The sequence below is a fragment of the Pavona decussata genome, unplaced genomic scaffold, assembly GCF_977016875.1.
Source record: "Pavona decussata unplaced genomic scaffold, jaPavDecu1.1 SCAFFOLD_156, whole genome shotgun sequence".
Lineage (NCBI taxonomy): Eukaryota > Metazoa > Cnidaria > Anthozoa > Scleractinia > Agariciidae > Pavona > Pavona decussata.
Window position 1 is genome coordinate 1,023,272 of NW_028145568.1, and position 22,153 is coordinate 1,045,424.

Below are 22,153 nucleotides of genomic sequence, written 5' to 3' on the forward strand. Positions count from 1 at the left end.
ATCGAGCTGGGAAAACAAGTCTCAAGAAGTCTCTCACAGGTCGACCATTTAATCCCAAAGAACAGAGCACAGAAGGAATTCACGTTGATCCTTCAACGTTTGAAATTGATGTTGACCAAGTAAAGAACTGGCAATCTGTTTGCGAAAATGAACAAGGATTATTGGGGTGCTCTAGAGATATCGCAAAGATGGTGACCGCAAAACTTCCTGTTTACTATCCCTCTTTATATAGCAGACTCGAAATTTTTAAATACAGTGTGGGTGACACAGATGAAAGTGAAGAGGATCAAGAGAATGACAGTGAGTATTCCGGACATGACAACATGAAATTTACAAGAGAAGATGATGAAAATAAGGATGAGGATGAGAAGGATCAAAGTGAAGAGGATCAAGAGATTGACAATGAGGATGTCGATGACAATGATACTTACAATGTTGAGGTAGAGGAAGAAGAAAAAGCAGAAGATTCTCTTGTGAACCAGGTTAGTCAATTCACAATGTTGGGATGATTAAACACGTAAGCCTGGTTTACACGTACGACGCAAGCATAAGAATAAGCACAAGCACAAGCACAAGGATGTTTACACATGCGATAAGCATAAGCATAACGTGACATAAGCAAGCGCAGAAGCAAACAAATTTGGCGCAATCGCGCAGCCGGGCTTCCTTTTGGCGCGAGATTTGATTCCAATATGGCGGAAAATGGCAACGCATGAGTAACTAGATTGTACGCTGACAACTTGTCACTGTTTTTCAGTTTCCTTTCCTTGCGCTTATGCTTATGCTTGCGTCGTCCCTGTTTACACGTACGACGCAACGACGCAAGCATAAGCACAACCTCGAGAGAATGGAAATCGTTCCATTCTCTTGTGCTTGTGCTTGTGCTTGTGCTTATGCTTGCGTCGTTGCGTCGTACGTGTAAACCGCGACGACGCAAGCATAAGCACAAGCGCAAGCACAAGGCGCTTATGCTTGCGTCGCAGCGGTTTACACGTAGGTTTCTTTTGCTTATGCTTATGCTTGCGTCGTGCGTGTAAACCAGGCTGTAAGAAAGATTTTGTATACCTTGATTTATGCATCGAATTAAGCTGGTAAAAACACCACGCAAAAGAAATAGGTGGGATTTATATTACATTGCCAACGACAAGAATTTACAGGTGTTTTAAACGTTGAGGAACGAATGAAAACTTCCAGGAAAAAGGAGCAAAACCGGGAGGGGGCGAGGCACAGACATTTTGCCCATAAGTTGTTCGTCTATGAACTAGAAACAATAGAGCATTTTGATTGGTCACAGGTCATGACATAATCCTGAATTGGCCTGTGACATCTAAAGTTAAACCACATGACGGCAGTCGAAACATAGGAATCTTTAAGTCTATATTAAATCCTCCAAATCAGTCAAAAGACCGCGAGGAAAAGCGGCGAATGAGGGTTAGAAATCGTGCAGAGTTCCTGAAACCTTTTTAAACATAACAATTTGTCCTTCAAGGTTGGAGATCTCTTGTTCTTAAGACATTGACTTTTCTATTCAAAGGCTCAACTGAAACAAATATCCTTTGTTCCTTTGTGGGAAACATCTCAACCAACTTCGGTGTAAGCCAATGGTGACAAACATGTTAATTCTTTAGTGCGTACCACTTTTTCTAGCAGCAAAAAAATTACACGCTTCACTTATATTTATTTGCAATACAGGTCAGCCTTTGCTGATCGCTTGTTTAAATGATTTACGCGAAGTCAATTGTATTATTGTTTCTTGTGTTTCATTGTGAGGAGGACTCTGTTTGTTAGAGGTTTTAGTTCCCTTTCCTTGTTTGTAAGTAGATGCACCTGCTTTATCTACTTGAGTAGGAAACTGAGTATCCTGAATTGAGAGAGCCTCATCAACCTGAACATGTTGTACAGCTTTTTTGAGGTTAGGTCTTTCATACACAAAAGACGATTTCCGAAAATCGCCAGACCTTATACCAGCTACTAATCTGGCAAGAAGAACACGTTCCTTACATGACATTTTGGTTGCAGGTCTTGCAACAGTCTTCGTTTTGGCATTTATTCAAGAGGGACTGTAAATCAGTGAAGAATTATTGAATAGATTCGTTTGACCCTTGAATTCTATTATGAAACTCACATTCGTGAACAAAAACACTTGTGCTCCCATATACCTGGGTCTGGGCAACTTCAATGATGGCGTTGACATCATGGAGGGCCAACAGGTTAATTTTTTTACGGTATCATCTCTAAGGACACTCAGTAAAGAAAGCTTGTTCGGTTTCTTGTGAGAGTTCAGAGAAACCTGTGATAGTTAATGCAGAGTTCCATCGTTGCTTCCAAGTTTGGAATCCGTCTAAAGTATAAGTAGCGACGTCCAGGCGTGGGACTCGTACAATTTCAGAAGAAATAAACTGAATACTTGGAGTGTTTATTGTTGTGGAACCGGCACCAGCCTCATCGGAAGGTTGAGGACTTTGCTTGGGCTGCAAATCCTCTATTGCGGGAGTAAACTGTGTCAAGGCTGTCCTTGACCGCAGAGAGTAAGGCTTCAGGTTTCTACCGATGGCGAGCAGTACAGATAACTTCGCCCGCGTCAGTGAGTGGCCACTTCGGTGAGTTCAATGCAATTGCCACATAGTAAATTCAGTACGTGGGTAATTCCCAAAATGAAGAAGGACGGTCACTCCTAAAGTGCAAGACTGCTGAGATTTGCGCCTTTTAAGCAGACAGCGAGGAAAAAATAAAGGGAGATGTAAAGAATCAACCATAAGAGGACACAGAAAAAATCTGAGCCCCAGGCCACGACCCTCCGTGTTCTAGATCGGATGCTCTAACCTCTGAGCTACGGAGGACTCGTTGGCGAGCGAACTGCATGATGCAGTTAAGCCTTAATGTGTTGCTTGTGATGGACTGCGTGACCGCGTGATGCGGTTCGTAAGTCCAACCCACAAAAATGACCCTTGCTCGCCAACGAGTCCTCAGTACCTCAGAGGTTAGAGCATCCGATCTAGAACACGGAGGGTCGTGGGTTCGAATCCCATCTGGCGCTCAAATTTTTTCTGTGTCCTCTTATGGTTGATTCTTTACATCTCCCTTTATTTTCCTTTATGTAATATCATGCAGTGGCATAGGTTGGCGAGGAGAATGAACAGAAATTTCCATGGTATTTATCCTTGCGACTACGCCATGTGGTCCTCCGTTCGTCCCCAGTCCCTTAGTAGGCAACACCACAGTCCTTGCTTGTGGGCTAACTTCAAGCAATCTGCGAAATCGATGTGACCTTTCGACTGAAAAAGACTTCCTGTTATGTTCGTCTTTTTTCTCATTAAATTCTACCCTGGTAGTTTCTTCATGGGCATAAGGATGGTTTCTTGATTGTCTTAATGGCCCACATATCAATGGACCATACTTATAAAGATTCATTTAGCGTCTTGCAGTTTTCTAGCAAGTCTGTCAAGTCAGCATCGCCTTTCTTCACCTAATCTCTTGCAGCTTTTTCGTGTATGCATCGGCAACCGAAACGTTTTTAAAAAAATATTACATGCCTCACTGTGCCTTTGCCCCAAGGTAGGCTAACACAACTTTGAACCGCTTCCTTTGCTTTTCCCACAAACTGGGTAAGTAAACAGGTGCCAAAAGGTGTCGTTGTGAATCGTCCTTTAATTGGGATTCGATGTGGTCACAAACGTTACTTGAGAACTCTGTTTATTAAGATAATGGCCCTTGCTTGATTGCATCGGTAAGTAATGTCGATCAGTTTGAGGTTGGACATCTTTGTGGCTGATACTGAGTTGTTGGATGGGTTGAGTGCTGTGTCAAGTGCTGAACTGTTTCTAAGAGCGTTTGTTCAAGAGGTGTTTGATCTGGCCAAAATGATGGCGAAGTGATTGGTGACTGACTGTTGTTTCGAAGAAGGTTGTGGAGGAACTTGTCATTTTCCCTTGCTCGGATGGTATTCGATACATGTTTCATAGCCGTATTCTGGATCCCAAGATAGGCCTTTTGCAACAGTTGATCACGTGCCGTACTTTTCTTAAACACAGTGACTTACCAATTTTTAGAAATGATTTCATCAAAAATGGAAAGAGCGTATAAAAATAACCTGACATGCGAATTTTCAGGTTTATATCCTCTAAGGGAGAATTTTTTGGACGTTCAAAATTAGAAGGATTTGTATGAGAAAAAGCCAGCTTGCCATCCAGTCACGCTTCAGTGCTTTTCCATACAAATCCTTGTAAATTTTCCAATTTTTAAACTGCCACAAAATCTTTTGCTTTCATTTTATTGGACTGAAAATGTACATTCCAGCTAAGTTTGTCACCCTATTTCTTTCTTTGTAGTTATATTATATACCAGCTCCTTTTTGTGCGATTAACTACGGAAAACGTGACTGGATGGCAAACCTTTCTTGCTCCCACACAAAACCTTACAATTTTTCCAACATTCAAATCGTCCTGAAATCTCAGCCTTAAAGGTTATTGGTCTGAAAATTGGTATTCTAGCTAACTAAAATATGCTCTTTGCATTTCTGTAATTTATGTAGCTGCAGCTGCAAGTTTGCTAATTTGTGGTCACGTGATCAACTGTTGCAAAAGGCATATTCTTTTTGGATTTTAACAAAGCTTAGAAGTGGCATATAGACGTGACTTGACGGACGGGAAAGAAACTTCATGAACGCCTCCAGTCACTCTGTTGTCTTGAACTGCTCCATAATTTAGTGTATAAATTTTTGGTGCTTTTAGAAAACCGTCCTTCAAGCTGGCATTTACTAGTATATCAACAGGCGTTATAAGTGTTGGGGCCTCAATCTACAGCTCCAGGTAGGGATATCAGTTCAGTTTCGCCTGTTCGGCCTCCGTCATCTTTACCGTATTTATTCGATTAACCGCCATGGGTGCTTATTTAATTTTGGGCCAATAAGGGTGGGCGCTTATTATTTTCCCAACATTTTCAGCAATTGAGGACATTTTTAGAGAGTAACAAAACAAAGGATGACAGGTTTATTTCGCTTCAACAAGACAAAAAAAAAATGCGAAATGTAACATAAACATTATAAAAGTTCATTGACTACCGTATCTGAAACCAATTTTGGAATACAACTGACTCTCCTCTTGCTTCACGCTGGGCTAGTGCATGCAGAAATGTTTTTTGTTGGGAGGGGGTGGGGTGGGCACTTATTAAGAATTTGGGCTTTCGGGGTGAGCGCTTATTATCAGGTGGGTGGTTAATGGCATAAATAACTCTTCTTACTCCATGATAGTTCCATTGTAGCTGTCTTCATCTCCACTTCAACTTGCAACATTTCCATCTTCGCGGACCATTCAGCTTGTCGTCGCCTACAATTTGAAACTCCCTTTCAATATCCTCCACTTGTCTAACGTTACGCTTACTCAACGCTTGGCTCATCCCAGACCTTGCCTTGATTCCTTGTCTTTGAACTCGTGTTTGATCTTTGATTACATTTTTTTTTATTTCAATATCTAGAATTGGACTAGATTTGGACTTCTTTTCTGTATCATAACATTCTTTGCCAAACGCCCTCTCTTCTTCGCCGTACTCAAATCACAAGGGCACCCCATGAACATCAGCGAAATGATAAATTACAGTCTTCTAACAGCTCAGACTCCTGCTCACCTCTTCTTCTTTCGCATCCAGCTGCATTAACTCATGCACTTGATCCTTTCATATCGTCACCACTTCTTAGTGCAGTGCTTGTCTTTGTTTCCAATTGACAGCAACCTAGGCTGGGACACTGCCTTCAATGACCATTTATTCGGTAATTTCTGCCTTACACCTTCTGCAAATTCGGAGAGACTCGCTGTTTCAGTATCACAAAGCTTCGCACTTCCCACAGGAACCTTTGTCCATGGACACAAGACTTTTACTTGAAGCGCGTCCTTATTTACGAATAGATGACGATTACTGCAAAGAAAATAGAAAATGCGGTATATAAATGCATTATCATTACCATTCAGATCATAAGATATAAACCCATTTTTGTAGCAAATTGTTTAAGGGCACCAATAGAAACTCCCGAATTGAATAACCCTTACAAGTTCTTGTTCCACTACAAAAACCAAAAACGTCGAAAAAAAAAATGGCATTGACACTCATATGACTTCTCTCCTAAAGGGATTCAAAACAAAACCAGGTGCTCTTATTGACTGAAATGGGAGTTAAATGCAGGTCCTCTATTCAGAGGGTTAGCGGCTGAATCTACTTCCTTCCCTCCTTAGTAAACATTGAGATGTTTGCATGCATAATTTTTGTTTTGTATGCTCTGTTGTAGGTTTCTGAACCAAATGTACATGGTGCTATTCATGACACACCAGCAAGGCCTTCCCTGTTGAGTTTGTTAAATATTACAGATTTTACATCACCTCCAACTGAAGTCACGAAACATACAAATCAGCTGATCGATTATCTTAAACGTGAACGTGCTGAAAGTGACATCAACAAAGAAGAATCTGTTATCAGTATGGATCTGTGGGATTTCGCGGGACAGCACCTGTACTATGCTTCGCATCCAGTATTTTTTTCATCGCGAGCAGTTTATATCCTTGTGTACAACCTCAGCAAGGCATTAAATGACAAAGCTGAGCCCTGTGTCAGACAAGGGTATACTGATGTTGTTTTAGAAAATCCAAATGGTGAAACAAATGTTGAAAATTTACTGTCATGGCTGGCCACGGTACATAACATCACCCAAATGAAAGAAGCAACTGTAAGTGACAGTGCACAAAGGAAACGAAGTTATCTGCGGCCTCCAGTACTCATTGTTGGTACCCACGCTGATAAACCATCAGGAAATATTTCAAGTACAAAATTACAGATACAAAAACAACTTGCTGGAAAGGAATATGAGAAGCACGTGGTCCGCCCTTTTTTCAGCATTGATAACACTGGAAGCTCACCTGACCGAGAGGGTTGTCATCCAGTTAAAGCACAGCAAGCAGGTAAAGATCAGCAACATTCTTTTCAATATAGCTTTTTTTTTTTATTTGCGTTAAGTTGCATTTTTTAACATTTAAATCATGTGAAAGTTACTTTTAATTTCTAACATTAAAAAAAATGTATATCATATTTTTTTTTACCAAAAACTCAATACATTATCATAAATGTTACCTAACAATGAAGATTGGTTATATGGATGTCTACGTTGTTGTTTTGCTACAATAGTATTTGATTGTTTGTTCCTTATGTGAACGCCTTGCTGGAATTACAAAAAAAAAATATAATTAGACCATAATGAGAAGTCACCTGCTATCCTCAAAATTGAAATGCTTGCAGCAAAAGGAATCACGCTACTGGTAAAGTTATTGTGATGTTTTTGGCCTTACGCTAGTACACTCCTCAGTGCATGCACTTAACCTTTAAATGCAATTCTTTTAAGTTCTACTGTGAAATGCATCCAAGCAAAAAACTGGGTGACGTTAGAGGGACCTTCAGGGATCAAGAAAAAGACGTGCATGAGCGCTTCCTACGCAAAATTGTGTTACATGTATACTTGAAACTAAAAATGATCAGCAGTAACTTTTTACATAATTGTCAGAAACAGTTCTCAAGATTCACCCAAAGAACCTCAAATGTCTTAGGCAAACGTTTTTTCTAAAAATTTCTAGCCTGTGAACAGGCTCCCAAGTGGGGTATAGGGCGAAAAGAAAAATTGGCGAGCTCGATTTTTGTCTTCGCCCTAGACCCCACTTGAGAGCCTGTTCACAGGCTAAAAAATTTCCAAAGTACTGACCAACTATTTTTGTAAGATTTATTGAAACGTTTCACAGATTGTCTGATGGCAGTTGAATGTTTATGATCATTCCTTGTATACCCTAAATACCTCAGAAGCAGCCAACGAGAACATTTCAGGAAAATTCTTATCATGTTTACTCCTGTGTTCGTTTGTTTTGTGGTCTTTTTAAGACATGGTTCTGTTAGCTAATACAGTTTGACCTGTAAGTTGCAGTTTGAATTGTAAGTTGTAGAAGGGTTTAGGAAAATGAATGTTATTTCCCGAATTTGTGGGCTGTTGTTGGCTTTACGACAATGCTAGCCGACCTTATATCGCATTGTTAATGACACATTTTCCCCTCTGAAAACCAAAGGAGTTAGTTTTCAAGAGTTACGAAATTTTGAGCTGACATTTTGCCGCAGAAAGGCTTAGATTTTCATTAAAAACAAATCCGAATTTCTGAGGCGATTAAGGTCTTCCTAACAGATATCCCATGAAAATGAACTGTTGGGTGCCTCTGAATACATCATAGGTTCAGACAACCCGTGCTATGAAGGAGGTTTTAAACCAACGTTTACAAACAAAACGTTCATTGGCATAACCATATTGATTGTTATGTCAGTGTCATTTGAAGGTGTTGGGCCATTAGCGTGCTGTATAGTGTTTTATTTTTAGATTCCTTTTTGTTGCTTTAGGCAAGATTCAGTTTTTGCATGTGGCCTTCAATTCCTTCAGGAAACATGGCTTGATGTTTTATTTGCTGCTTTGCGCTTGGTTTTCTGGATAAAAGAAAAAAGAAACAGAAATCTTGGTCAGCATCATACGTTGTTACTCTAAATGAACCGCGAAAAAAGTGGAAAGGTCACCTGATGGGGCAAGGTCTCCTAAATAAATTTAAAAGGGCCACCTGCAAAAATTCCGGCTAATCTGAGTCAAAACATTAAAGACTACTGTAGGTCAATTTGCCCCTAGCCCTTCATTTTCTTCCAGGGTTCATAATCCATTTTTTTTTACGTCAAGCTTGTCATCACCCAGATCATTAGTGCACCTCTTCTCCGTATGGAGTCTCTTTTTCTATTGTTCGCTTTTGTCTAAAAGTAACTCAATTAACTTCTATATTTCAATTTGCTTTTTGAAGAGCGAGAAAGCGACATTGATAACATTCAAGCACTGCAAAACAGAATCATGGAAATATGGAAAGAGGAACCATACATGGGAGAGATGATTCCAGTGAGGTAAATGTTACTTTTTTGTTAGATAATATAGTTTATGTGTGCCTTAAACACCTGAACTTAATCTATAGTAGAACTTTGGATATGTCCAGAAATGCACGCTAATGAGTTGCATGAACTGTATGATAGACATCACAAAGTGTCCCCTACCCTAAATTCTTACTAAAACACAAATAATTGTCAAACATGACGTCATACGAAAACGACAAAAAGGTCTGTTTTATATAAAGTACCCAAAATCAGGGTTAGGTGCATTTCTGGGCATAAGTGGACTTCAGCACAAAAGCAACATCAGCAAGTTTTATAGCTAAAAGGATTTTGTTGATTATCTTTAAGGTGGATCAATTTTGAGAAGGTGGTCAGTGCATTGGTTGCCAAAAACATTTACTGTGCAGATGTGGACGAACTTCAAAAGATTGGAAAGAAAAAGTGCCTCATAGAAGACAAGATTGAGTTTGACACCATGCTGCAGTTCTATCATGACCTGGGAATGATTGTCAAACACCGTGGGACAGTCGTTCTCAAGGCTCAATGGCTTATCGACCTCTTCAGGCAGCTCATCACTATTCCACCATTTGAAAAAGCGGTGAGAGATGCATGTTTTATCACTAAAATTTTTCTTCTTCTTGGTTAATTAAATGTAGTAACAGATCCAGAACCTCGCATAGCATGGTGGGCTGCGCCAAAAATGTTCCATAATATAAAAAGTAGCCATCTACGCCGTATTTTCCTTGCCAAAGAGGTGGGGACCCATGACCCGGTCCCTTCTCCTAGATTTGCCATGAAAATGAATCGTTCGCAATTGAACTTTACATTTGGGTTTCCGTTAAGGAACACTTTCCCTGAGTATACCCTTACATACCCTGAACAACTTACTCCAACCAGCTCAATGTGTTCACATATATATTGAGAGTATCACTGTTCCCTACAAAATCCTTCTCCTACTGCCATTTTATGGTATCCTGAGGATCTTCTTATTCTGCTTAGGCGACGTTATTTTGCGATAATGTCTTCTCAAAATGACGGTTTCTGATTGGCTCAAAAACTGTCATGTTAGCATGGCAGTTCGGCGTGCACAGATCAAAATTTTACTTCTGTGAATGAACATGCGATGCTGGATGGTGTTGTTTATTTCTTTTCATTTGAGTTTACAAAGCTTCTGACACTGTTCAAGGAACACTGATAATATTTGTTTTGCGGTGAACATGTACCATATACAGCGGATAAAACTTTTTTCTCGAAGGTAGGCGAAAAAGAGTGATTATAAATTCGATGAAGAGAAATTTGCTTAAAAGACTTTTTCTTGAGTGTGAAAACGGCCACGGTAAATAATAATGAGCTTAAATTCTAATAGATTATGTTATTTTCAAAGCAAAAGGGTCTGATTTATTTGGACTACTCCCCTTTTCAGACGCTTTAAGATGCTTTTTCTTTGCTCAAAGTTTTTTGTTTAAATTAATACCATCGCCAATATATGTTGAAATTTTCACCTTTGCACATCTCCAGAAAATACCTTCTCGAGCCTTGTCGGTAGGCTCTCTACGTTGCTGGCTCGTATTCTTCACTGAAAGTTTCTTTTCTGGTGTCTCTTATCTCTAGAAAAAAGGGCTTCAAGAGCTCAACTGTATTTTCTCTTATGGTTCAGGTCTGTCAATTTGATCTTCTTGTTGTAGCTAGCGCATTGGCAAACGGCAGACTCAGTAATTTTTGCAGTATTTATTTCAAATGTTTAAATCTCCACGGCATCTAAGCTAGTATAATAATGCTCTTTTTTCCTTTTTTGGGTACTAGTTTGGTTGCTTTTTTCATTCTTGCTTCTGGTTGTGTGGTTTATTCATCACTGTTTTCATATTGTTGTTTATCAAGCGGCGGTAACAAATTATCAATAAAATTTGCTGGTAAAATGTTTAAACCTACTAGCTCGTCTATTTCATCAGTGGTAGGTACCTTATGGACTGTAATTTTTTGCATTTTCTTTGTTTTGACGTAAAAATTAAAGCCAAAAATTCAAATAACCCGCCCAAGAAAAAATTTCGCGTACGGATACTACCATGGCTACAGTTTGACTGAAGTAAGAATTTCTCTTTCAATCAGCGCACGATTTGTACTTTATCCTAAATTCGATTTTGAGACGACATTACGGCTAACGCTCCGATCGTCGTCTGACGCATTTCGCCTATGTCATGTGAACCATAATCTAAAGTCGTATGGCTCTAGAGCTTTCGCTGTTTCGGCCCCAGAACTCTGGAACAAACTACCTATCGACATCCGTAATTGCGACAATTTAAATGTTTTTAAACGTAAACTTAAGACTCATCTTTTTTCGAATTATTTTAAACAAATATGATTTTTACTTTGTAAAGCGCTTAGAACAGAACTGGATAAGCGCTATATAAGTAGTTATTATTATTATTATTATTATTTGTCATTCTTATATTAGACTAGACTACCGTGTAGCATAAAAATTTTGCGGGTTCTAATTTTTGCGGATTTTGCGGATTGACCTCGATCCGCAAAAATTAGTCCCCGCAGAAAAAAACACCCGCAAAACAAAACGCCGCAAAAATTAATTCCCTTTAGTCAAATTTAAAACTCCGCTTTTAATAGATTTATGCCACTGGAGCGATATACATTGGCCTTAAACTAGAACATTAACATGATTTTCTACTGGAAAATGCAACTAGAGCTGTCAAGAGTAAAGCAATTCAGTACATTAGATTGGCACGAATTGGTCATCTAAAGGAACGCACAGACTTGAATCGTGCAGCAGACCAACCATGTTCTAGTGGCGCTTCTGCGATGGCCTGCACAGAAGTTCAACTGAACAAGAGTGTTATTATTATCGACTGAGTCTGTCTCATTGTGTTACAATAGGGCATAGTTTTGCATTTTAGCAGACCGCTCCCAATTAGGTCTCAAAGTTGTATACTAGCTGGAGTACATCTTTCACTCGATAGCCCCTCTGTATACCTAGAAAGGTTTAAGTTACGGTAATTCAAAAATTCATACTGCTTTCTTATAAAATAATATACAGTAATACCAGTCGAGGCAAACCATATTAACGAGACAGTGTCTGGCTCTGCATGGTAGGGGTAGGCTTTTTTTTTTTTGTTATCCAGTCCCTTTGCGCAGTAAGGTATTACAGTGATATGTCTCTAATATGTATCTAGAGTGAGCTGTAACCCAATTGACTGTGCAATAAAAAAAGAAAATATTCAGGTTTCTTCCACTTAAATATTCGACATATTCTGCTGCTTGAACCAGAGCATCGCAAAAATTAGTTCCCAGCAGAAATTTCAGTAATCTCGAAACGCAAAAATTTGTTCCCGCAAAACACAAAAAATCGCCAATCCGCAAAATAAAACTCCCGCAAAATTTTCTTGCTACACGGTAGTTATTTTAGGTGAGGAAGCCTGACTTGTTATGAGCCTCGTGGTTTCTTTCAGGTCTTCTCGCCATTTATCTTCTTTCCTTAATTTTCTTCATTTTTTCCATCTTGTGCTGTAAATGTTTTGTATATGGCAAAATAAATATTGTATTGTATTGTAATGACGGCGTTGCGAGAAAATATATTCCGTATTGGGCGGAGTCGCGAATACGGAATATATTTTCTCCCAACTAGCTGTCATTATAAAGCCATAATGTCGTCTCAAAATCGAATTTAGTTTATACCAATCCTGACATGTAGGATATCAATGAAACTTGATTCAGACGCTACCTTGTACAGAATAATAATGGGAAAGAACTGTTCGATAATTTTCATTTGAACGGTCACACTTTAGAATTTTATCCACAGACTGAAAACTCTGTTTAAACAAGCCCCGCACTATAAAAGTGGTAGCTCATCCTAGTCACATACTCACACAGTCACTGCTTCGACGTCAAATTAGCGATGGCGAATGGAGTGAGAAAGAAGGATGTGAACGGTGTGGAATAGGCTTTTCAAGAAACTTTAAAGTCCTACATTTCTATGAAAAAAAGCTGTATGTTTCGTCCAAAATATGTTTTAAACCTTGAAAAGACTCATGCTTTTCTCAAGCAAATCTATAGCTTTGTTCACCAGGTAAATCTCAATGTGAATGCTGCTTTTTTTTCCTGTCAATATATTATTGTATCTTGCTACACGGACTATGCAATGTTGACAGTTTAGTGTCTACAGTGAAATGATCGTCGGCCTGGCCAAGGTTCCCTTTGTAGCGTTTAATATTGCATAGTGTTTCAGGAACGACGTCATGTAACTCAAGATTTGACATTATAGCCTTAATTAAAAGAATTTTGAAAAGTTTGTTCTCGTGGTGCTGACATAAGTTCAGCAATTTCAATTGTTAGTTTGGTGTAATTATTTTCAATTTTAATTTCAATTTTTAGGATCCAATTGTTTGCACCCACTGGAAAGAACTCGGGGACACCGGTGTCCTGAGCATGGAACTTGTTGATCATGTCTTCTCCAAATTCCTTCAACAAGGGGTTAATAGGGGAGACATTCTGCACATGATGGAGAGGTTTGGTTTGATTGCAAAGTTTGCACTTACTCCAACCGAGGAGAAATACTTTGTACCAGCACAGCTCAGCGCACCACCTGATGCGATTTGCGCAGTGAAGCCTTCAAAATCTGACCCTTGTACATTGTACATCAAATTTGTCGGTGGTTTTGTCCCTCACGGCCTGTTTACTCAGCTTGTTTCACGATCCATTCGGTGGTGTTCTTCAGCTGGGTCAACACATTCCCCTAAATTATACCAAAATGGGGCAAAGTTCACTATTGGGAAGAACATCATCCATAGTTTCTACCTGATTTGCAAGAAGCGTTTCATCAAGGTTATCCTCAAACAAAAGGTTCAAAGTCAACAGGTCTCAGAGCAGAAATCAGCTGAAGTAGCAACGCAAATGCGGGAGTTTTTGGAGGGTGCTTTACAAGGTATGTCACAGGATCTGCCGTACCTTAGAGGACTGCAGTATCATTTCTGTGTTGAATGCCCATATTGTGAGCAGGACAGTAACAAGTGCAAACACCACAGGCAAGTGTCATGCAAACACGAGGACTGCTTACATCTCCTGGAGATAAAGCAAGGCGAGGCATTGATCTGTACTGAGACTGATTGCGATGAAATACTCACAGTTCCTGGACAGGACAAATGGCTCACCTGGAAAGAGAGCCAGGTAAATTATTACATATAAACAAACGTATCAGTCACTTCACCTTTAATTATTAGTATCCTAGAAATTCATCTGTCCAGGGAAAAAATGTAAGTGAAGAAGGTTTTTAAAACTTTTGTCCACTACTAAAGATAAGCTTAGCTTTGTTTCAGCAAGCAAATCCAGTGAACAAAATTTTTAACAACCTTCTCTGTGTACTTTTGATGTTGTCTTAAAAATATAATTAATTAATCGGGCTTGTGAGAAAGTAGCAATGGTCCTAAAGCTGGGTTTATCTTTGTTTAAAAACTGTCAATTAGACAATATTGCTCTGCACAACAAAATCAATTCACTTTGGAAAAGGCTGTTTCTTTGCATGATGTTTCATGTAGATTGAGGATGTTTGGTACGGAAATACTCCCTGGTTTGCATTAGGAATCCAGCTATGAAGTGGACGGTTTCAAAAGCAGATATAAGAAGACTTATTCTATAAAAGTGGCGTACATGAGCAAGTTTTTCTTGACAAGTGGTTTCTCACTTTTTATTCGTATCGTAAACGGTAAACAGATTTACCATAATGAGTTCTAAAACTGGCATGTTAGTGTTTTTACAAGCAGATTTGGCAAGGAAAACTTACCCATGTACAACCAGTACCATTGCTCAAACATAAAATTGCTCTTTGAGCTCCAAGAAGAAAGTACAAACCAAAATCAGTTCGTAGTAATTTTTCCCAGTAAACAAGGAAATAACTTGAAAAGATTGGCCACTGTTTTTTTAAGTTGCAATGCAGTTCCATCCTGCAGCCATAGATAATTAAACCTAGTTTCTTTCCACTGATGAATTAATTGTTAACAGACCTGGACTATTGTTTCGATGTTTCCATTGACACAACTATGTTTAATGGCTGGTCAAAGTGGCACTACCCCTTTAACAAGCATACACCAATTTACCAAGAAATTTATGAAATGCTACCCTTAGCAAGAAAAATTGGCAGCAAATTTAGTGAAAGAATAAAAAGACATGCGACACCCATACAATTTCTCCAATAGAAATGAGGGCATCCGGGAAGGTGTTGGAGGAGGGCGAAGAACAATCAAATCCACATAAAAAAAACTGTGCTGGGCGCAAAAACACGCTAACTGTTAATTATGTTTTAAGGCTTGAACTATTATTTTCGGCTTCTGTTGTTATATAGCAAGGGTTTATGTATTTGTTTACTTATTTACTCACTCACTCACTCACTCACTCACTCACTCACTCACTCACTCACTCACTCACTCACTCACTCACTCACTCACTCACTCACTCACTCACTCACTCACTCACTCACTCACTCACTCACTCACTCACTCACTTACTCACTCACTCACTTACTCACTCACTCACTCACTCACTCACTCACTTACTCACTTACTTACTTACTTTGTTTATTCTATTTGGAAGGTATTGCCCAAGGACCTCGTTTCTCACGAACAGCCTGGTGAGTTATTGTTCTTATTATTTACTGCAGTCAATTGAGCTGCCCGAATTTATTTGAAGCTATTAACAATACCATCAACACTGGTTCTTTACCCAAAGGTCTTGATAACTTAGTGGACGCCTTGTTTGCAAATGTCTATCATTGATTTAAAGAAATTTCTGGTACAAACTTGCAGACTGTTTAACATAATCCTACAACGATTATAACATTTGACTTTTCAAAAGCATTTAAAGTTGGATTTCTGATTAGCTTCACTAAAAACGTGGACTAACTAGGCTAGCACTGCCTTACATGAGTAAAAATGGAGATTTCAAAGTCTACGTGAGATTATGTGATTAAGTTTATTCTGTCGTTGTTTGATTTTCCTTGAATTCCTTGTTAGATATATACAGTGCACATTTAAACAAGAGCCCGAATGGTTAAAGCAAGTAACTAAATAGGCCCATCTACAGTTTCACAGCAGCGTAGATAAAAAAGGCAGTCAGCGAGGAGAGTCATGAGTTGAGCGATAATAGAGCCTCCTTGCCCGCCTTTTCAGTCTCAAACTGAGATATTCTCTAACAGCTGCATCGGTTAGGGCTTTCCACATTCGGATTGCATCTTTAAGAAATCTCCTGTCTTCGGTGCTGGTCTTTTGCGCCAGGTTGAATTAACCTTTGCGGCAAGAAGTTCTTGGTTCAAGATAACCTCTTCAGAGACCCTCTGCCATCCACATTCCTGGGACTAGAAGATGGAATAATTTCCTGCAGCGGGTTTTCTCGTGTTTCAGTAAATAAACTGAGCATGAAATTCTGCCCCCTAGAGTATCATTTTCCTTTTAATCAGCAGGCTTATTGATGTCCTTAGTCGTTTAAACATGGAAAGTTTTTCTTAAGTTATACATGCATGCACAGGTGCATCTGTTGAAGAGATGGAAGGCACTGCTGCTCCCAAGAGAAGGTTACCAGTTTCCTCTCTCCAGGATCCCAAGCGGAGAAAGGTCATAAACGATACAGGTAAACAAAAATGTTTAAGTCAGAAGTGAATTTATAAATTCAGCAGGTAGATGCTTAAACGAGATAAGCTACTGGAAAGCCTATGATGGCCTATTCAAACGTCGGATTTCGATCTATGTTTAGCATTAGTAGAGTTCTCTAAATTTGTGAAGAAACCTGCAAACTAGAAAACATTTAAATAGAGGGAGAGTTGTCTATCTGTGTTAAACAAAATAAAATTTTACATGAACAGGTGCATTTGTTGATGAGATTCCAGGGTCTACTAGTCAGAAGAGAACGTCACTGTTTTCTGATCCCGACGGTTCCGCCAAGCGAAGCAAACACATGGGTGATAGAGGTAAGCATAAAGAGCAAGTTGTAGGTTGACTTGATAGTATAACCTTTTAGCCACACGAGTCCATGCTTAATGATTCTCCAGGAATGTTCCTTATTTTGCTCCTGTTTGTTCCTCCTGAGAATGTCTTGCAAGCCTCTTCTTTCTGTTTATGATCTATGGGCTCACAAGTGAGCAAAGTATGTGCAACACAGGGGATAAATTGGAACCTCTGAAAGCCCACTTATAAAACCCAGCAAGTGAAACACTCGAAAGGGCGCAACCACTGTCTACAAGTGTATTGTTTTGAAGTTAAACTTGACCATGTTTAGTTTTAGCCGCGCTAAATCTGATGGAATATTAATAATAACTATAAAAATATTTATTAAGACCTCTTTGATATCAAGCTGTTGAATTACGATTTATTTCCTTTCTTTAATAGTGCGATTGCAAAGACTGAAAAACATTTCTGAAATTGTGATTGTTCCTTAGCCAATCAGATGCTCCATCAAAGCGCAAGAAGAAACTGCAAACCACAAAAAAATATATATTCATCTCGTATCTAATTGGTTCTCCTTTCCAACACAAGAAACACTCCAGAAATTATTCTAGTGTTCATGGTTTCACAGTCACCTGGAAAATAGGAGTGGCTGAAGTAATACATTGTACCATATGTCACAGTAGTTAGCCCTGTTCCACACATAGCTTATAAGGCAAGGTTTTAGCCTCATAGCCATCTGATTTCTGAACTTTTGCCGGTCTTTTTGTGCTTTTGTCCTTTCTTTTCCCAAAGACAATACAATAGCACTAGTCTGAATGCCAGCCGTCTCTCCCCCACTAACTCCTGTATGCACAGGTTGCAAGTTCTATTCCTTTCTACTGCCACACTATCCCTCCCCCCCCCCCCTCCCATTTACTTTTGGTCTATTTGCTAGTAGTTAATGTGTTGAATTTTGCTATTATCTGTCATTATCATTGTATTTGTTGCGGCGAATGTAAACTAAACTACAGGCAAGAGAAGTGCCTAGATTCCGGTAGTGGTTAAAGTTGGATGGTTTACGACGTTTGCGGGAAAAAACAACCATTTCTTATATTGGTGGTAAATGTCAAACGAAGTCAATAGACTGGACGATGTTTGGAGTAGGCGTTAATGCCCGCGTGCGCTGAGGTTTCGTGGAAGGAGAGCTAGTACACTCAATACTTTAACTTGGTTCCAAGTGTGTGCTTTCTCAAAATGCACAGCATTATTGGCGGCTCACCTTTTCCCAGTGACACACACTGACAATTTCCCTTTGTCATGAAAACCAGACAAGCTATGAGTTATTAAACTCGGTGAATATTTTCGTCCATTTCCCAGCTATATGTTAAAATTGTTGTTTTTTCTCACTTATCATTCAAGTCTTTGGTCTTTTTTCCTTCCAAATCATCATTTAACACTGCCGCTTTCAAATAGTTGTTCACATTTTTCAGTTTGATTTTGAGAAGCACGACAGTGCTCCACATGGAAAATTCTAAACAAAGGAACATTCTCCTTGGGTTAGGTTGTACTAAACTTAACTGAAGTGATACAAAACTACTCCAAAATAGTTTAACCAATTCAAATTTATGCAGCAGTTTCTCTGCATTCATCCGTTTTCCAAGTTAGTGGAAGGAAATGGATGACATTTCAGACAAGAGAGTGTATAAATTTAACCTTCTTTGATTTTGACGGTAACCCTGAACAGCTGTCCAAGCCCTTCTTATGCTCTCCGGACTTGAGGTTTTTTTCTACATCTAGGTCTCGTGTGTTCGTACTTTGCTATCAAACTTGTGAAAATGCGAATTTCCTCTTCCCCCCACTGCTTTATACTGAGGGCCTGTATACGTGAACACGGTAAAACCTTTTCCTTTAACTCATTTATTGCATATATCTACGCCTTACGATTCTCTATTGTTCTATCTTGGAACTCTTACGTGCAACTCTGTATGCAATTACCTCCGCAGTTGACAGTGGTGCACTGTGTTTTATTCGCCTTTTAGTATTCCCTCTTCTATTCAGAGGAAAGTGAATCTAATAGAGTGTGTTCACGATGGCCATTTTGTAGGAGCCAAACAATAGAAGATATTTGCATAAAAATAATGTTCATTTCCGAAATGAAAATCATTCTATTGTCACGCTCCTCCAATGTGGACGCCGTGAACACACTCTGTAATGTTTTTATTTTTATAGCAGCTGAACGAACTTTCCTTGGTCTTCAAAAAATGCTAGATGATACAATCAAGATCATCAGCAAAGCAAGCCTTTCAGAGGAGTTAAAGAAGATTACCTTAAACAAAGGCTTTGTCATTTCTGACAATCATGGAGAAGGAAATTGCATGTTTTACGCTTTGTCAGAACAACTTGACTTGGTGAAAAGAATCCACGTCCCTCATGGAGAGTTGAGGCAGCGTCTAGTCCAATACCTGGAGCAGAACCCAACCCTGGTAAGTTGCTATAAGTGATGTCTAGCAAGCGTTTGATTGCCTTTTGTAGCGGTGACTCCAAATAAAAAAGCTAAATTAGGGTCGTTCGTCTATAAAAACCTTTCCTGTTTTAGTAGAAAAAGTTTTAAAAAAGGAAAAAAGATTTAGAGAGGATTTGTTGAAACTTATCGTTTCATTTTATTCAGTGGCATGTTGTTTCGCTTATTTAGGCATTTCAGTTTGATTTCTCAAGGTCGTTGAAAGTTTTTGAATTATTATAAATATGGCTGAACATTTATTTTATTTACCAGATCAATTTCAAGCTGAAACAATTTACCGTAACATCGGTCTCCAGCGGTGGAAAATATTCTCCGTGTTGTCTTAGTAAGTTTGAAGTTGGCTTACGTGATAATAGAAACCTTTAGATTTGAGTACGCCCAGAAAGACTCGCCTCTTCATGTTGCTAACCAACAGATAAGGAGAAGCAAAGTCCGTCAGACAAGTGATTATCTAAAGCATGCGAACTACCAAGATTCGAAAAGTCGTTGTCGTACTCCTGTCGAACGACCTTTCTTGTTCTCTTTCAGTCAGATGGAACAGAACTGTTCAACTTTGTCCATGGATGTCCATCATGGACTGATTACCTCAGAAAGATGTCAGCAGATGGGACATGGGGTGACCACCTTATTCTCCATGCTGCAGCAAACTATTTTGAAACGTACATTCACGTGATCAGTAGTCTGTCAAATGACATGACCATCAACCCAACAGGTGATGTTGATTGCAGCGACCGACTTGTTCTGGGTCACGTGCATGAACATCACTATGTTAGCCTTAAACCAGGTAAAGGTCCTCTTTCACCCTGTGAAGTAAATATTTCAAACCTACGTTGAGAATTACAAGTAGGGGCGTATATCTGAACAAGACAGCATTAGTTGCTAAGCCGTAAGCGAAAGACTGAACTTTTTACTGTCAAGCTATCAAACAATGTACACTCTGTACGTGAAGTTTGCGTCAACTGAAAATACGGCACTTTCCTGAGGAAGAACGTCACTTTTTAAATGGTTTAGTTTAATTATGAAACTGACTTTCAGTAAAACTTTGGGTGACATTAGCCTTTCAGATGAGAGTTCTTTTTTTGTGTGTGTGTGTAAAAATTAGGTTTTCAAAAACAGCTGATTTCACAAAAAAAATTAACTGTTATTTTTGATAGCAAATTAAACAAAGAACATCTTCATAAAGTTCAAACATTTCTTGTTAAGGGGTCAAAACTCAAGGAAATCGATTGATTTTTTTTTTTTTACCAAAAAAAAGCTCGATTCAAAAATGCCGCCAACACGTCAATAAATTGGAGCGGGCCACCTAATTTCCCAACATATTACTGCTCGGTCATAGTTAGATAACGAGGCTTTTCTCTTAACTGTTGCAGTTAAAGAGGGCAGTCCATCTTATGATGAACTGGAAGAGCTATCGCAGGAAATTGGTGATAAATGGAGGAAACTTGGGCGTCGGCTGAACTTTAAAGAAGCAAAGTTGACTGGCTTTCACAAAGACAATGAAAGATTATCTGAGAAGGCGTATGCGATGCTAATGGAATGGAAAGAAAGTAGAGGCTCAGATGCGACTTACCAAGTTTTGTATCAAGCGTTGTGCCACGAACTTGTTAATCGTAGGGATTTAGCGGAGGAAATTTGTTTAAAAGTTTGAGTTAAATCTTTTCGTATCTTGGAAAAATCAACGGAAACAATTATAACAAGCGTTCACTTAAGCCATTTTCATGATGGCGCCATTTGACTGCAACTACCAGAATTTCATTTCGTTTTCCTTTTGAAATTCAAATCTTGTAATCCATGCAGTGGGGAGCAAAGAACAATAGCTTTAATAAGCAAGGAGAAAACAAAAAACTGAAGGATTCTGGTATTTTTAGCCAAAAAAAGGCCAAGGTAAAAATGACCCATAGAGCTTTTTCATTCACGTGACTACTGGCTATATTGGTTTACTGAAACAAAAGAAATAGAGTTCAATTTCCAGTGGTTTAGTTTAGGACACCAACATGGCCGCCGTAACGTCATGTGAAAACACTCTATATATTAGAATTTTAAGAATTTGATTTTATTAAAAGAAATGATACGGGGTGGTAATTGTAAAATTTATCATTTAGGAGAAGATATTGATAAGGGACGCCGTTCGACTGTAGTTCTTTTCCCGAATTTATAAATAATTGTAAATATGGATAATTTATTTTACTTGTAAAACAAATGTAAAGTACGTATTGATACAGGGCGCTAATTATAAATTTTATAATTAAGCGGAATTGTGCCTTTTCTGTCCTTCATTTATCAATGATTTTAAATTTGAAGAATTTCGTTTTGAAAGAACTGAAAAGTACTTATCGACATTATGCGATAAGCGAAAATTGTTATTTAGCAAAACTAGAATTGTCGTTCTTTACCCTTATTTATAAATAATTGTTAATTTGAAGAATTTCGTTTTGGAAGAAATGAAAATATTTATTGGTATTAAGGGCCAAACGAAAATATTTATTCAGCAAAAAATGTCGTTCTTTACCCCTATTTATAAATAATTGTAAATTTGAAAATTTTGATTCAGAAATAAATGAAAAGTATTCATTGACATTGGACGACAAATGTAAATTTATTATTCAACAGAAATCGTGTCATTTATTTATAAGTAATTGTACATTTGATGAATTTTATTTGAAATAAATGAGAAGTATTTATTACTTAACGTATACATACTTGTTAAATGCTTTTTCATAAGACCATAATTTAATGATTTACATGTTATGAATTTATCCGCAACTGGTGAATTCTGTGA

General features: G+C 38.6%; 2 protein-coding genes across 3 annotated transcripts in view; both read left to right on the forward strand.

Moving 5' to 3' along the window:
- LOC146465159 (uncharacterized) overlaps window positions 1-22,153 on the forward strand; it is a 166,075-nt gene that overhangs the window by 26,551 nt on the left and 117,371 nt on the right. The gene's annotated exons all lie outside the window — the stretch shown is intronic.
- LOC146465162 (uncharacterized) lies at window positions 358-22,072 on the forward strand. Of its 2 annotated transcripts, XM_085128860.1 has the most exons (11): window positions 423-517; window positions 6,278-6,944; window positions 8,856-8,952; window positions 9,286-9,535; window positions 13,318-14,109; window positions 15,529-15,565; window positions 16,459-16,560; window positions 16,793-16,897; window positions 19,083-19,336; window positions 19,903-20,164; window positions 20,745-22,071. In XM_085128860.1, the coding sequence occupies exons 1-11, from the start codon at window positions 506-508 to the stop codon at window positions 21,020-21,022; spliced, it is 2,856 nt and encodes a 951-aa protein (XP_084984986.1). In that variant the 5' UTR covers window positions 423-505; the 3' UTR covers window positions 21,023-22,071. The 2 variants fall into 2 exon arrangements, with proteins under 2 accessions (XP_084984987.1, XP_084984986.1); XM_085128861.1 differs by lacking the exon at window positions 6,278-6,944 and having other exon boundaries at window positions 358-482; window positions 20,745-22,072.

What these genes read in the sequence shown, in the direction of transcription:
- LOC146465162 (XM_085128860.1), top strand. An exon ending in AAAGGTCATAAACGATACAG is followed by an intron (nt 16,561 to 16,792) that starts GTAAACAAAAAT and finishes TTACATGAACAG; the next exon opens with GTGCATTTGTTGATGAGATT. An exon ending in TGGAGCAGAACCCAACCCTG is followed by an intron (nt 19,337 to 19,902) that starts GTAAGTTGCTAT and finishes GTTCTCTTTCAG; the next exon opens with TCAGATGGAACAGAACTGTT.